We start from the raw sequence: 17,500 nt of genomic DNA, 5'->3' as shown, positions 1-17,500 counted from the left end.
CGATTACTACCTGTAGTCCTCTTCAGCAGTAGTCGAAATATACGGATCTCCTGTGCTTCTGATATCATTCTCCGATAGTGGATTTAAAGTGTATATTTACAAATGTGTTATAATATTACAGTTTCCCAAAAGAAGTTAAAATTAAAGTTTAAGGACAAGTTAGAATATTATGAGTTAAAGAAAACGGGATGTAATCTAAAACAAACTGTCATTGAAAAGGTTCAGAATCCTTGTCTAGCATGCTAAAGGTACGCTTTGCTCGATACGATTATCGCCCAACGAGGATCGTTCATGGCTCAACGATGATCGTCAAACGATTGTCTTGAGCACTAATTCTTTGTTTTTGTTTTTTGAATGAGGCTGTGTTGCTTTGGGCAACTGTCAATAGAATCACTAAGAATAAAGGATTGTTGCTCTAGATCAACCTTTAAAATCAATTGCATGTCTCAAGGAACCCCTGCGCAATATATATATATATATATATATATATATATATATATATATATATATATATATATATATATATATATATACCATATCTTTCTCATTTTATTTTAATCGTAATGATAGGTTAGATAAGATGATGTCTATATTACATTACTACAATTACCAAAAATATGTCGTGCGTGTTTAATTATATCACGTATATGAAATTAAATAAAAAAAAATCCAAAAGTGCATTAGCTTATCTCACTTGTTCTCGCGGAACCCTTAGAGACCTTTTGCGGAACCTTAGGGTTCCGGGGAACCCTGGTTGAGAAACGCTGCTCTAGACAATCGTTTGACGATGATCGTTGACCCATGAACGATCATCGTTGGGCGATGATCACACCGAGACAAACGTACCTTAAATAGGACTTCTTTGTAGGCATAACCATAATGTTTATATTCCAGGAAACGAGAGAACACAGACACTAAAACAGACAAAGAAAAATGGAGCGTTTATTGTCAAATGAAAGTGAAAGCTTTAAGATGTTTTAAGATCGTGTTTATGGAATCTCTGAGTGTGTTGGTGCCCTCGCTGGCGGTGCTTTTATGAGAAAGAGGAAAGAACAGACGAATGTTGTCAAATCCTTCTTCACAGTCAAGGACAGCGTCTTGCGTCATACTTCCGGAAGAAGGAGAGAAATCAATGGAAGCGAGAAGACTTCGGCCAGACCGCCAGTGGGCTCAACCAAGCGTACACAGAAGGTTTCTCAAAAGAGAGAGAGAGAGAGAGAGAGAGAGAGAGAGAGAGAGAGAGAGAGAGAGAAGTGAAACATGATTGTTCTTGAAAAGGAAAGTGGTCTTACCGGAAATAGAAGACAAAATCAGTCCAGTTCTGTAAAGAAATATCATCGGAGACGTTCGTGACGTAATATCACCATCAAATTGTCTCTATTTTTGGATTCAGAAAAGACATTGTGACGTCACACTCATAAGCTCCCCTTTCCTGGCGTGGAAACCCTTTGTTTACTCAGGTCACAGGATAAAGACGGCATGACGTCACTCGTACGCCCCGCCCACTGCGCGTGTATCCACTTTGTTTACTTAGACGTTGGGTAAAGACGATGTGACGTCACGCATAGGTCCCACCCCCTGCGAATGGACACGCTTTATTTACTTAGACGTTGGGTAAAGACGACGAGATGTCACGCATAGGCCCCGCCCCCTGTGAATGGACACGCTTTATTTACTTAGATGTTGGGTAAAGATGACGAGACGTCACGCATTGGCCCCGCCCCCTGTGAATGGACACGCTTTATTTACTTAGATGGGTAAAGACGACGAGACGTCACGCATAGGCCCCGCCCCCTGTGAATGGACACGCTTTATTTTCTTAGACGTTGGGTAAAGACGACGTGACGCCACGTATAGATCCCACCCCTTACGAATGGACACGCTTTATTTAGACATTGGGTAAAGACGACGTGACGTCACGCATAGGCCCCGCCCCCTTGCGCATGGATACAACCGTTTACTTAGACCTCGAGTAAAGACGACATGACGTCATTTATAAGCTCCACCCCCTGCACGTGGCCACGCATTATGTCTCAGATAAACAATACCCTTGTTGGAATTGAGATCCTTTGTTAGATACCTACCATAGAATTCTCGTTGATAGAGTCGATTCCCATGACAGTGACGTGGAAATGGACTCTGGTAGGCTCGCCGTTCCGCTTTGGCGGCCTCATTTTGTCGTAGGACCTCGGGTCGTCGGGCAAGATGTCGTGGAAGTTCAGTACACCTCCGCTGTCGAGGGAAGAGAGAAGAAAGTGGGTCACATTTTTATGTCCTTTGCGAATTATTACGATGTAGGAGAAACTAGTACTAAAACGGCCGCCAGCGCAATTAGGCTCCGTGAGAGAGACGACGGCGCTTTATGAGTTCGTATATCTTCTCTTTCGTCGTTATGGTGTTGGTGTTTTCAATGTTTTGTTATCATTGCCAAGGCAAAGAAAATGGAGTATGGGATAAATATATTCCTGGAAATAAAGCCTCATTAAATAAATAAAGACACCGGACAAGTTGAGAGGCAAGTCAAGTATGCAAGTTGCTTGAATTGGAAAGGAAAGCGAGCAAGATCTGTATATATTCACACAGGCCACTTGTTTCTGACTTAGTCTGTGTGAACATATACTTGCTCGTTTTTCTCTCCAGTTCAAGTAACTTGCATACTTGACTTGCCTCTCAACTTGTCCCGTGTAAACGAGGCTTAAGGGCTTAGCAGGAGTCCATCCCCGTAGGTCAAAATTATGTCAAACAACTCATCTCTACCAAGCGATGGTAGAGATAGGTCGGAAGCCTCTCTGGAAGCTCGTCAGAGATATTCCTTACGGCTACAGAAAAAGGAAAGATCTTGTTAAGTTTTGTCTCCCATTGATTGATGGATTGATTTTGATTGATTGATGAATTATCTAATTGAGATTGTCTTACTCTCCTTGCTCATTAAGCTTCATCGGATCGCAGGTTAGGTCGCTCTATATATAAGGGGATTGAGACGAAGATGCCCCTGCGGAGGAGAGGAAGAAGAAGAAAGAGGGAGAAGAAGAAGAGGAAGAAGAAGAAAGAGGGAGAAGAAGAAGAGGAAGAAGAAGAAGAAGAAGAGGAAGAAGAGGAAGAAGAAGAAGAAGAAGAAGAAGAAGAAGAAGAAGAAGAAGAAGAAAGGAAGAAGAAGAGGAAGAAGAAGAAGAAGAGGAAGAAGAAGAAGAAGAAGAAGAAGAAGAAGAAGAAGAAGAAGAAGAAGAAGAAGAGGAGGAGGAGGAGGAGGAAGAAGAAGAAGAAGAAGAAGAAGAAGAAGAAGAAGAAGAAGAAGAAGAAGAAGAAGAAGAAGAAGAAGAAGAAGAAGAAGAAGAAGAAGAAGAAGAAGAAGAAGAAGAAAAAGAAGAAGAGGAAGATAAGAAGAAGAAGAAAAAGAGGAAGAAGAAGAAGAAGAAGAAGAAGAAGAAGAAGAAGAAGAAGAAGAAGGAAAAGAGGATGTTAAAGATACGACTATCGCCTGTCGTCTGCTTCCCGCCATTTCTATATTTACTTGTTTTGAATTGGTTAGATTTGATTAATACCACCATTATCATTATAATGGTCTGCTATATATTTTTGATATGATTATATTTGTGCATTTATTTGGATCCAGGGAAAGAGGGTAATTATTTACCGTCTTTGAAATATCTTGTTTTCGTAAGCAAATAAACAGAATCGACGCCATATTTTTTTTATTTGAATCCCGCTCGATTTTTCTGGTAAAGCCGACAGATATTGTGAGGTTTTTGAACATTACAGAAGAGGAGTAAGAGGAGGAAGAAGAAAAAGAAGAAGAAGAAGGGAAGAAGAAGAAGAAGAAGAAGACGAAGAAGAGGAAGAAGAGGAAGAGGAAGAAGAAGAAGGGCTATGTCACCAAGACACTTTAGAAGACAAATGAATAGACCGATCCGGCCTCCCCCCCTTCTCCCCCCCTTCCCCGGCCTCCCCCCCTTCCCCCCGGCCTCCCCCTATATCGTCTCGCTTCGCCTCTTCACTTTCATACTCTCCCCTCCTCTCCCCCCTTTCCCCCTCCCTTCCTTCTTCCCCTCCCCTCCCTCTTTCCCCCCTTTCCTTCCTCCACCTCCCTCCCTTCCTTCCCCCTTTCTTCCCTACTCCCTGACTCAACACTTTTTCTCTTCTCCTCTCTCCCCCCTTCCTTCCCCTCTTCCCTTTTGCCCTAACCTTCCCCCTCTTCCTCCTCCTCCTCCCCTCTTCCTCCTCATCTTCCTCCCCTCCTCCTCCTCTTCCCCTCTTCTTCCTCTTCCTCCCCTCCTCTTCCTCCTCCTCCCCTCCTCCTCCTCCCTCCTCCTCCTCCCTCCTCCTCCTCCTCCTCCTCCTCCACCCCTCCTCCTCCTCCTCCACCCCTCCTTCTCCCCACCTCCTCGTCCCCTTCTCCTCCCCCTCCTCCTCCTCCTCCTCCTCCTCCTCCTCCTCCTCCTCCTCCTCTTCCTCCTCCTCCAACTTGTCTTTTTCTGCCACAGAGTTTCAACCTGATCCTTCACCTCCTGCTCATGCCCGCCGCCGCCGCCTCAACTTCTTCTCCTCTTCCTGCTCACCTCCTTCCTCTCTTTGACTCCTTCCTTCCTTTCTTCACTGTTTCCTTTTCTTTTTCAGTCCATTTCCCCCTCTTCCTCTCTCTCTTCCTCTTCCTCTCCCTCCCCCTCCCCCTCCCCCTCCCCCTCTCCCTCCCCCTCTCCCTTCCCTTCTCCCTTCCTCCCTCCCTCCCCTAATCCTTCCCATCTCCCTCTCCCTCTCCTTCCCCCTCCCCCTCCCCCTCCCCCTCTCCCTCCCCCTCTCCTCCCCCTCTCCCTTCTTCTCTCCATCCCCCTCTCACTCCCCCACCTCCCTCCCCCCACTCCATCCCCCTTCCCCCTCCCCCTCTCCTCCTCCTCCTCCCTCCCTTTCATGTCTCATCCTGTTACCTAATAAACAAGCTTACTACGTTTTAGCAACATTTTATGGTCTATTTTGCCCTCACATTACAAGGTATTTATACCCTTATGCGCTGTCCGTCTCCATTATTTATATACGATTGTGGAAGAATAAGCGTGATTGGTTGACGTTCTTGTATCGTAGCTAGATCCAGCGCTTCTGTGACATAAACACACGTTCCAGGTTCCAGTCATGCACCTCTTCAGTTCTTCTGGAATAATGTAATTGTAATGACTAGCCAACTCGGCAGTGGAAATTGCACAGTAATTGCATCGAGGACAACAGTATGTCCTACTCGCCGTGGAGGCTCGGGATTACGAATGAACGTAAATATGTAGGCCTTATGGTCTCTTGCAGTCTTCTTTATTCTTATGTTCTTATGGGTGATGTCATATCTTTCGCATCGTATGTGACTATGTGTTGACATTATTTATTTATCTATTCATTTGTTATTTTTTTATATACTGAAAATTTCAGCCTTTTTAGTGGCTTTTTTCTAATATTCTAACCCGTTTTTAGGCGTGGTACACCAAATGAAAATCTAGAAAAAAATCGCTTTATTTTTCAACAACAAACTCGGTTGGCTCTAAAAAAAAACAGTGTTTCTTTGCTCCTATTCAAAATTCAATGTATAATAGCAGGTTTGCTTATATATTCATGGTTTTACTGTTTTCCATCGACGGCACATTTGCTATTTACACTAACCACAGTCACAATAATGCGATATAAACTGGATTCAACCTATATTATATTATATCTACGTTAATATATATGTATTTTGCCTTTGCATCATGCCTTAATATTGACTCAAAGGTCTGTGGTCACTATGTTGCGGACCACTGTAGACCATTGCAAAGTATTCGCGATTGATGTGCATTTAGACCGTGCTGTAACTTGCAAGACGACATGACGTCACTCGTAGGCCCCGCCTCCCAGGGCGTGGGTCCACTTTGTTTACTTAGACCTCGAGTAAAGGCGACGTGACGTCATGCATAAGCCCTGCCCCCCCCTGTCAGTGGACACGCTTTATTTACTAAGACCTCGAATAAAGACGACGTAACGTCATGGATAGACCCCGCCCTCTGCTAATGGAAACTGTTAACTTAGACGTTGAGTAACGACGATGTGACGTCACGCATGTATGCACTTTGTTTATTTAGACCTCGAATAAAGACGACATGACGTCACTCATAGCCCCGCCTACCTGCATGTGTCATTGTGGACGTTGATAAATGAAGAGATTTTAATTTTTGTTGCATACCGGTATCAAGCAATTACCAGCAGAGGTAGAGTCCTTCATGATTAAGTCCCTTTTCTTCCCTCAGAAGAAGAGGAGAAGAAGGAGGAGGAGAAGGAGGAGGAGGAGGAGGAGGAGGAGGAGGAGGAGGAACAGCCATAGAGGTCATTGCCCAATGGGACGGAAGAGGCGCTGACAGTCATCTGATGTGGTCGTTGTCTTCTTCTTCTTCTTCTTCTTCTTCTTCTTCTTTTTCTTCTTCTTCTCCTTTTCTTCTCTTCTTCTTCTTTTCTTCCTTCTTCTCCTTCTCCCTCTTCCTCCTCTTCTTCTTCTTCCTCCTCTTCCTCTCCTTCTCCTTTTACTCCTTCGTCTTATTCTTTTTCTTCTCCTTCTTCTCCTTCTTCTTCCTCTTCTTCTATTTCTTCTTTTTCCGCTTCCTCTCCTTCTCCTTTTACTTCTCCTTCGTCTTCTTCTTCTTCTTCTTCTTCTTCTTCTTCTTCTTCTTCTTCTTCTTCTTCTTCTTCTTCTTCTTCTTCTTCTTCTTCTTCTTCTTCTTCTTCTTCTGCTTTTCCATCTTCTTCTATTTCTTCTTCTTTTTCTTCTTTTTCTTCTTTGTCTTCTTCTTCTTTGTCTTCTTCTTCTTCTTCTTCTTCTTCTTCTTCTTCTTCTTCTTCTTCTTCTTCTTCTTCTTCTTCTTCTTCTTCTTCTTCTTCCTCTTCTTCTTCTTCTCCTTCGTCTTCTTCTCCCTCTTCTTCTTCGTCTTTTTCTTTCTCTCCCTTTTCTCCTTCTTTTTCTTCTCCCTCGTATTCTTTTTCTTCTCCTTCTTCTTCTCCTTCGTCTTATTCTTCTTTTTCTTCTTCTTCTTCTTCCTCTTCTTCTCCTTTGTCTTCTTCTTCCTCTTCTTCGTCTTTTTTTCCTTTCCCTTTTCTCCTTCTTCTTCTTCTCCCTCGTATTCTTCTTCTTCTCTTCTTTCCTCTCCTTCGTCTTATTCTTCTTTTTCTTCTTCTTCCTCTCCGCCTTCTTCTCCCTCGTCTTCTTCTTCTTCTTCCTCTTCTCCTTCTTCTTCTTCTCCTTCGTCTTCTTCTTCTTTTTCTTCTTCTTCTTCCTCTTCTCCTCATTCTTCTTCTTCTTCTCCTCATTCTTCTTCTTCTTCTTCTTCTTCTTCTTCTTCTTCTTCTTCTTCTTCTTCTTCTTCTTCTTCTTCCTCTTCTCCTTCTTCTTCTTCTCCTTCGTCTTCTTCTTCTTTTTCTTCTTCTTCTTCCTCTTCCTCTCATTCTTCTTCTTCTTCTTCTTCTTCTTCTTCTTCTTCTTCTTCTTCTTCTTCTTCTTCTTCTTCTTCTTCTTCTTCTTCTTCTTCTTCTTCTTCTTCTTCTTCTTCTTCTTCTTTTTCTTCTTCTTCTTCTTCGTCTTCTTCTTCTCCACTGAAGACGTCACGCAAGGGAGAGGTTCCATCAGCTGAAGATTTCCTCAATTTTTTTCCCGAAAAAAACAAACATCGGATGCGTTTCTTCATCTGTGCACAAGACACAGTCCCCGAATATTTCGGAGTTACGCGCAAAACAAGTTTGAAAAAAAAAAAAAGTTCCCAGAGGAAGGAAGTAATACAAGAAGTCTTGGGCGAGTGTTCTTCGCGGAAGAGGACGCCTCTAAGAGCCTCCTACCTCTTCTGAGCGTCGGCCTAGAATTATGGGTTTTAGGGTCAGTTTTGTTGAGTCGCTGCTAAGAGTTTCCTGGCGTCTGGCCAGCGTGTGCTTAACCTCCAAATCCCCGTGTCGCACTGAGGAAGAACTCCCGTAAATCCTAAGCCAGAGCTGGACAACCTTTCCAAGTGTGAGGGACAAAATCAGCCAAATATTTAATTAAAAAATCGCTTGACAATGGAGTAAAATTATAGGCCTACATACGTGTATAGACACACTCCCTTTCCCTCCCAGTGCACCACCCTGCGCAGAATGCGGTTACCAATGGTTACAAAGGAAGTTGGAGATTTATTAGATTTTTGTTTTAACGTGAGCTTTGGGTTTCGCGTGCCGGAGAAAAAGTCGTTAGCGTGCCTAGTTTTGCACGCGTGCCAAGAGTTGCCCACCCAAATCCTAAGCAATTAGTTGAGTAACAGATTTTTCAAAGAGAGACTTCTGTCTATTATTGTTTATTTATTTATTTATTTATTTATTTATTTATTTATTTATCTATTTATTTATTTACTTATTTATTTGTTTATTTATTTTATTTATTCATTTATTTGTCTCATCTATCTTATTTTATTTGTTTATTTGTTTGTCTTATTTATTTTATCTTATTTTATTTTATTTTATCTTATTTTATTTTTTATATATTTATTTTATTTATTTATCTTTTTTATTTGTCTTATTTACTTATTTATTTTTACTATATGGTTTGTATACTGTGGCATTATCGTACCATGGTAACCCAATATATATATACTTATTTATTTTATTTTTCATGTATCTTATTTACTTATTTATTTGTTTTTACTATATGATTTGTATACTGTGGCATTATCGTACCATGGTAACCCAATTGATTCTCATCCACTATTCTGGGGTTCTTAAGTGTTCCCAGGAGCTCCCAATAGGGTTTACAGTTAGACAACAAGAAGTCGTTAACGTATGCTAAACGATTTAATTCAGTGTCAAAGTGGTCTTCAGGAAAGTCACAAACAGCATCCCATAAACAAGGACTCTATGAAGAAAGAGGCTGGGTAAGGAGGATTTGTTGAGTTAAAACAGTCAATAAAAAATATTTTTTAGATCAACTACTCGTTGGGTGGTCTTCAGGAAAGTCACAAACAGCATTTCATAAACAAGGGATCTATGAAGGAAGAGTCTGGGGAGTGGAGGGATTACTGAGTTAAAACACTCAATAAAAGATCGTTTTTGGATCAGCATTAACGACTACTTGTTGGCAGTAACAAGCACCTTGGGCTTGTAAAACCTGTCTTCGCTCTGCATGCGACTGTCATTTGTTTCCAAAATGGCGGGCCAGGATCTTTCTCTTACCTTCCATTGGCGGCTGTAGGCGGAAGGAGCGTCAGGCAGACGAAGAGGAAGAACAAGAGCCGGAGGAGCGAGGAAGCCATTCGTGGTTAGTGATGAGGTTCTCAAGGACTTTGGTCTCTCTAGCGTACACTTCGGGGCCAGGCGGAGACCCAGGCAGGTTTTCTTTGATGTGTACTTCGGGACAAGTTCTGCGTGAGCGAGATGTGCCTTCACTTGTGTACGTCTGTGGTCAAACTTAAAAGAAGTTGTGTTTGTGTTTGTGTATGTGGGTGTCTGTGGCTTTGTTATGCATCCTAGGAGAACCTTGGAGGTGGCTAGTTCTTCGTGGTTAGTGAGTCTTCGGAGAAGGAGGATGAGGCTAGTTGACTCTCTCAGGCTGGTGTAGGTAACCCTCTTCTAATTGCACCACGGATCTGATGTTTCCCTGTGACAAGATAAAGTAAATATATAGTACATCAAAGTTTTAACAAAGTAAGCATACCCTGCAATGCAGCAAAAACACCTAGACGCTTAATTCTAAATATGCAGAAAACCACGAAGGAAAATAATAGATTATAGACCCGAGCGCTTTCGTCTATTCAGACATCTTCAAGGTACACAGCCAGAAGAAACCAGAGTACATATATAAAAGCAGGGTGATTAGGTCATTTATATATAATTCGTCCTTATTAGTGAGCTATGGCTTTACTAGTTTATAAGTGATAACCAGCGGTTCTATCCTCGGGGACAATGGGGATTTAGGAAAGGCCATCATATTAAGACAGCAGGCCAGGATTCGTAGTAATGGGATTAAATTGGAGAAATTTAGTTTAAGAAGGAAATAGGCATGAACTAGTTTGCTAAAAGAGTGGTCAATGAATGCAACAGACTTAGTAACCATGTAGTTAGTGAGTGCTGAGACTATTGGTAGTTTTAGTAGAAAATTAGATAACTTTATGGATGGGAATGACAGGTGGTAAGGGATATGGAACTGCCTTGTGTAGGCCTTATGGTCTCTTGCAGTCTCATATATTCTTATGTCCTTATGTAGAAGACTCCAGATGCCAGAAGCTCTCTGGAATGTTTCCAAAAAGTCGTTTTCTCTTCGAATTCTAGAGAGTTGCGGATTTTAGAGAGATTTCCAATAAAGAGAATTATCCTGCTCGTGAAACGACCATTATTCTATCCATTTCGGGGTCTTTTCGGCTGAATAAAAAATCGTCTGTGGACATTTAGTATGAAATATGTAAATTAGCCAGTTGACCTCTTGATGAGTCAAAACTGGGTCAGGATACAATGTAATGTATATATATATTTTTTTTTACTAAATCACAGTAATTGAAATGTTTTTTAAATTTATGGACACAAAACAAACAAACCCACCCATCCCCCTCCCCTCCCACTCCCTCCGTCCCCGATTTAAAATGGAAAAATATAAAATGAGTCATTGGTACCCTTTACTGCAAAAATGTAAATGTATTTGTTTCTAAAACATAAATATGATGAAATTATTGCATTAGCGTGTGATTTGTTTGCGCCCGTTATTTTTTTTTTCACACAAATTGCAATCATTCAAACAAATGTATTCCTTTGGTCAGTATGTTGTTTGTGTTCGCGAGAAAAAACAAGATTTCGATAATTAGCGAAAATAAGTCTATTCATATTTACATATTTAGATCTGTTAACTAAATTTTTCCTCAGCAAAAATACATGAAGATAAAAACAAAAGAATAAAAAAACGGAGGAGGCTGCAGGAGACCATAAGGCCTACAAAAGGTAGTTCCATGTCCCTTACCACTCGTCATCCCTATCCATAAAACTATCTCATCTTCTTTTAAAATAAATTATTGTTTCAGCGCTCACTAACTACATGATTACTAATCTTGTTCCATTCGTTAACCACTTTATTGGTAAGCCAGTCCTTGCCTATTTCCTTCTTAAACCTAAGTGTGCGCTTAGTATGTATATATGCGCAAAAGGACGCCTCACCATCTGGCAACAGTCTCACGGCCTCTGCAGTCTCACGGCCTCTGCAGTCTCACGGCCTGCTTGCTCATCTCACTCTGGGCTGACACAGAATAGCGACAACCACGGAGGGAAAGAATGTCGTGAGAGAGGAAGGGGAGGGGAAGGGTGAAGGGAAAGGGAAGGGGAAGAGTGAAGGGAAGAGGAAGGTGAAGGAGAGGGGAAGTGGAGGAGGAGGGGAGGAGAAGGGGAAGGGTGAAGGGAAAGGGAGGGGAAGGGTGAGGGGGAAGGAGAGAGAGGAGGGGGAGGGGAAGGGTGAAGGGAAAGGGAAGGGGAAAAGTGAAGGGAATGGGAAGGGGGAGGATAGGGGAAGGGGAGGAGGAGGGGAGGAGAAGGGGAAGGGTGAAGGGAAAGGGGTGGAAGGGTGAAGGGAAGAGGAGGGGTAGGAGAAGAGTGAAGGGATGGGGAATGGGAAGGGGAAGGGGAAGGGGAGGGGAAGTGGAGGAGGAGGGGAGGAGAAGGGGGAGGGTGAAGGGAAGGGGAGGGGGAGGGTTGAGGGGAAGTGGAGGGGGAGGGGAGGAGAAGGGGAAGGGTGAAGGGAAGGGGGAGGGAAAATGGAGGAGAAAGGTGAAGGAAAGGGGGAAGGGTAGGTAAAGGATAAAGGGAAGGGGGAAGGGGAGAGGAAGTGGAGGAGAAGGGGATGGGAGTGGAGGAGGGGGGAGTGACCGCGTGACGTCACATTTACGGTAAGGGGGGGCTGGTTCATCCCATGGGGGGGGTGAGAAGAGGATTGCCCCAAGCACAAGTGTTGGGGGGGGGAGAAGGGGGGAATGGGGGACAGTTCCCCCAAATGGGAGAAAAGGAAGTGAGATAGGTAAGTAGGTAAGTACGTGGGTAAATAGGTAAGTAGGTGGGTAGGTAGGTAGATAGGTAGGTAGGTAGGTAGGTGCGTGGGTAAATAGATAAGTAGGTGGGTAGGTAGGTAGATAGGTAGGTAGGTGTAGATTGCGAGTGTTTGTGAGTTTACATGCTTGTGTGTTTGTGAATGTTTAGTGTGGATCAAATTACTGACAACCCTCTCCTAATTCCACCTCCATTCCACTTCATCATCCACCTTTGCTATATATCCAACACCATTCCACATTCACCAAGACCACATCCACCACTATTCCCCTTCCACCAAGATTCTACCATCACCTCCACCATCACCATTCCACCTCCACCACTGTCTCCACCACCACCATTCCACCTCCATCACTAACATCTCTACAACCACTACCTCCATCACCACCATAACTACCTCCAGCACCACCAAAACTACCTCCAGCACCACTACCTCCATCACCATCACAACTATCTCCACCACCACCAAAACTACCTCCACCACCACCAAAACTACCTCCACCACCACCAAAACTACCTCCATTACCATCGCAAATACCTCCAACACCACCACCAAAACTATCTCCAGCACCACTACCTCCATCACAACTACCTCCAGTACCACTAAAACTATCTCTACCACCACTACCTCCATCACAACTACCTCCACCACCACAACTATCTCTACCACCACCAAAACTACTTGCATTACCATCGAAACCACCTCCAACACCACCACGACTACCTCCAACACCACCACAATTACCTCCAACACCACTACAAATACCTCCAACACCACCACAACTACCTCCAACACCACCACAACTACCTCCAACACCACTACAAATACCTCCAACACCACCACAACTACCTCCAACACCACCACAACTACCTCTAACACCACCAAAACTAACTCCAGGACCACTACCTCCATCACCATCACAACTACCTCCAGCGCCAACAAAACTATCTCCAGCACCACTACCTCCATCACCATCACGACTACCTCCAGCACCACCAAAACCATCTCCAGCACCATTACCTCCATCACAACTGCTTCCACCATCACCACAACTACCTCCACCACAACTACCTCCACCACCACCAAAACTACCTCTACCACCACCACAACTACCTCCACCACCACCACAACTACCTCCACCACAACTACCTCCAACACCACCACAACTACCTTCAACACCACCACAACTACCTCCATCACCACCACAACTACCTCCAACACCACCACAACTACCTCCAACACCACCACAACTACCTCCAACACCACCACAACTACCTCCAACACCACCACAACTACCTCCACCACAACCACAACTACCTCCAGCACTACCAAAACTACCTCCAGCACCACTACATCCATCACAACTACCTCCACCACCACCACAGCTACCTCCAGCACTACCAAAACTACCTCCAGCACCACTACATCCATCACAACTACCTCCACCACCACCACAACTACCTCCAACACCACCAAAACTACCTCTAACACCACCACAACTTCCTCCAACACCACTACCTCCCCATCCACCTCCACCTTCTTGAAGCCCCAGGAGGAGGAGGAGGAGGAGGAGGAGGAGGAGGAGGAGGAGGAGGAGGAGGAGTGTCCGGGTTGCCGTCGGAGGAGTGGCGTGGGGAGGTGGAGTTGGGGGAGTGGCATTCACGAGGAACTCCACAGTTGCGGAGTCAATCAGGAAGTTTTCTCCTCGTCGTCGTCGTCCGGCCCGAAGTCGTCAATCAAGCCGCCGACGCGACGATGTTGTCACGTCGTTAACACTTTCTTGTCTGTTTGTTTGTTTTATTTGTTTGTTTGGATGTTGTTGCTATCATTGTTATTGTTATTGTTGTTATTGTCATTGTTATTGTTATTGTTATTGTTATTGTTATTGTTATTGTTATTGTTATTGTTATTGTTATTGTTATTGTTATTGTTATTGTTATTGTTATTGTTACTGTTATTGTTATTGTTGTTATTGTTATTGTTGTTGTTGTTATTGTTGTCATTATCATTATTATTATTATTATTATTATTATTGTTGTTGTTGTTTTTATCATTATTATTATCATCATTATCACTGTGTCATTAGTAGTAGCAGCAGCAATAGTAGTAGTAATTATTTTTTCTTTTTCTAATTTACAAGTCCACACTCCCTCCCCCTGTCTCCCTCCCCCTACTTCCCTCCCTCTCTCCCTCCCTCTCTCCCTCTCCCTCTCCCTCTCTCCCTCTCCCTCTCTCCCTCCCCCTCTTTCCCTCCCCCTCTCCCCCTCCCAAACCCTCCATCTCCCTCCCCCTTTCCCTCTCCCTCTCTCCCTCTCCCTTCTCCTCTCTCCCTCCCCACCCTCCCTCCCCCTCTCTCCCTCCCCCACCTTCCCTCTCCCCCTCTCTCCCTCCCCTCTCTCTCCCTCCCAACCCTCCCTCTCCCTCAACTCAAAAAGGGCCAGGAGCATCTCCCAAGGACCCGGCAGTCGCTTTGTATCCAAACCAGGAGTGTTTGCGTGTTGAGGTGAATGTTGAGGCCAACGTTGTTGAGGCTGAGGGCCACGGCCTCAACAGGCGAAGGAGTGAGGTATTTCGAGGACACGGGCTCCCACGCGGAGGTCATTTCAGGTCAGGTCATGACAGGAAAGCGAAAATAGTGTTCCAAGACTATTTCGCTATGAAGGAGGAAGAATGCGAGGTATGGAGGAGGAAAAGGAGGAGGGGAAGGGGAACAGAAGAAGGAAGAGGAGGAGGAGGAGGAGTAAGGAGAAATGAAGAGGGAGGAAAAGAGAGTAAACAAGTAATAGAAGAAGAGGACGAGGAGTAGCAGAAGGAGGAGGAGGAGAAGGAGGAGGAGGAGGAGGAGGAGGAGGAGAAGGAAAAGGAGGAGGAGGAAGGAAGTAAGAAGAAATGGAGTTGGAGTAGGACGGGACAAGAAGTAAAGGAAAAGGAGGAGGAGGAGGAGGAAGAAGAGGAGGAGGAGGAGGAGAATGGGAGTAGGAAGAAATGGAAGAGGAGGAGGAGAAGGAGAAGGAGGAGAAGAAAGAGGAGGAGGAGGAGGAGGAGGAGGAGGAGGAGGAGAATAGGAGTAATAAGAACTGGAGGAGGAGGAGGATGGGAGGAAGGAGATATGAAGATGAACGATGAAGAGGAAGATTAAGGAGGTTTTAGTAAAAGAATACAAGGAAGATTAAGAAGAGGTAGGAGAAGAGGAGAAGAGAAAGGAAGAAAAGAAAACAGGGATGGAAGAAAAGGAAGAGGAAAAGGTAATCGACGAAGAAACAAAAGAGAAAAAGGAGGAAAAGCAAGATAAAGAGGAAAAAAAGAAGAGAAAAAAGAGGAAGATGAAGAGGAAGTGGGTGAAGATCATTATGAGAATGAAGAGGAGAAAAAGGAAGAAGAGGAAGAGGAAGAGGAAAAGGAGGAGGGTAAAGATCATGATGAGAATGAAGAGGAGAAAAAGGAGGAAGAGGAAAAAGAAGATAGATGAAGAGGAAGAGGTTGATAACTATAATGAGAATGAAGAGAACTAAAAGGAGGAAGAGGAATAGGAAGAAGAAAAGGGTGAAGATCATGGGGAGAACAAAGAGGAGGAAAAGGAGGAAGAGGAAGAGGAAGAGGAAGAGGAAGAGAGTGATCAGCATGATGAGATTGAAGACAAAGGGCAACAACCCAACTGGTCCCCAGCCCGTCAAATTAATCACATGAGGAGAGACTAGAAGCACTGGGTCTACCAACGTTGAAGGATCGAAGGGAAAGGGGTGATATGATTGCGATTTTCAGGTCGTAAAAGGGGAATAGACTACACAGACAACAGAGACTTGTTGATTAATGATAGGAAGGCTTCAAGAGATCATGACATTGAATTAAGAAAGATTACATGTCTTGTTGATCTGATATGAAGGAATACAGTTTTCCATATAAAGTCATAAATACTTAGAAAGAGCTCGAAAGGTAATGTAGCCTAAGCTGGGACAACACAAGAACTCAAATGTAGAAATGATGATTGGAAAATAAATATCTAGAAAAAATTAGAACCATAAACGAATTTGAAACTAAGTATGATCAATTGGAGAGTAGGCGACGGGAGCCCACGAGTGTTGCTTTTTTCATGTATACTATGAATAGGTAAATACATACATACACATGAGCGCGTACACATACACACACACACACACACACACACACACACACACACACACACACACACACAAAGACACACACACACACACGCACACACACACACACACACAAACACACACACACACACAAACACACACACGGCTCGGTGGCAGATTGGTAAAGCATTGGCCTCACAAGCCAGAGAACCGGGCTTCGATTCCCCGGTCGGGCGGAGATAAGTTGGGTTTGTCTCCTTTCACGTGTAGCCCCTGTTCACCTAGCAGCGAGTAGGTACGGGACGTTAGTCAAGGAGTTGTGACCTTGCTGTCCCGGTGTGTGGTGTGTGAGTGGTCTCAGACCTACCCAGAGATCGGCTAATAAGTAGCTCTGAGCTCACTGCCGTAGGGTGGTGTCTGGCTGTCTCGACAGAGACTGCAACAGATCCGAGGTGAATACACGTAGATGTAGAAACAGACGTACACGCACACATACATGTACACGCCCGTGGTTTCCCCAGGACACACAGCGTCACAGAGAACACACATATACACACACACGTACACACACATGTAGACACATGTACACACTACACACGTACACACACATGTACACACTACACACGTACACACACACATGTACACACTACACACGTACACACACCACACACGTACACACACATGTACACACTACACACGTATACACACGTACACATCTACACACACTTGGGTCCACACGTACACACATGTACACACACATGTACACACGTACACATGTACACACCCTTGGGCGCACACGGCTACGTCACTCCAGAATTATTCTCGTATTCATCACACTTGACCTTAATCGGAGTCTTAGAGTCCCTCACTCTCTCACTCCCCTCACTCCCCTCCCTACTCCCCTCACTCCCTCCCTCCCTCCCGTCCCCTCCAAAACCTCCTCCGCTCTACCACTCCCTACCATGCTCCCACTATGCTACTTCGCATACTGTTATGCTCTCCCTCCATCCCCCTCCTCTTCTTCCTCCTCCTCCTCCTCCTCCTCCTCCTCCTCTTCCTCCCCCTCTTCCTCCTCCTCGTCCTCCTCCTCGTCCTCCTCGTCCTCCTCGTCCTCCTCGTCCTCCTCGTCCTCTCCGTCCTCCTCGTCCTCCTCCTCCTCCTGTCTATCTCACCTTATAATGCTCCCACTGTTATCTTATATCATGCGTCCTATATCCTATATTTCTTATCCTATATCTTATACAACTATATCCTATATCCTATATAACTATATACTATGCAACTATATTCTATATCCCATATCCTTTATCCTATATAACTATATTTCATATCCTATATCCTATATCCCATATTCTATATCCTACAT

At 44.2% G+C, this 17,500-nt stretch overlaps 1 protein-coding gene across 6 annotated transcripts in view; it reads right to left on the bottom strand.

The window, feature by feature from the left end:
• The window catches only part of LOC143037984 (glycine receptor subunit alpha-4-like), a 125,841-nt gene that overhangs the window by 54,941 nt on the left and 53,400 nt on the right, over positions 1–17,500 (bottom strand). For 3 of the 6 annotated variants that reach the window (XM_076206749.1, XM_076206750.1, XM_076206751.1), the window contains exons 1-2: positions 9,190–9,401; positions 2,085–2,232 (exon numbers count right to left, since the gene is read on the bottom strand). The exons of the other annotated variants lie outside the window; for them this stretch is intronic. In XM_076206749.1, the coding sequence (XP_076062864.1) occupies positions 2,085–2,232; positions 9,190–9,269 (228 nt within the window). In that variant the 5' untranslated portion in view covers positions 9,270–9,401. Of the gene's footprint in view, positions 1–2,084; positions 2,233–9,189; positions 9,402–17,500 lie in introns of those variants that run through there. 6 annotated transcript variants of the gene reach the window in all.

The sequence above is a fragment of the Oratosquilla oratoria genome, chromosome 23, assembly GCF_046742065.1.
Source record: "Oratosquilla oratoria isolate Oo_2021 chromosome 23, ASM4674206v1, whole genome shotgun sequence".
NCBI classification, from domain to species: domain Eukaryota; kingdom Metazoa; phylum Arthropoda; class Malacostraca; order Stomatopoda; family Squillidae; genus Oratosquilla; species Oratosquilla oratoria.
Note: the sequence above shows the minus strand (reverse complement) of the source record. Positions and strands in the feature narration are given on the sequence as shown.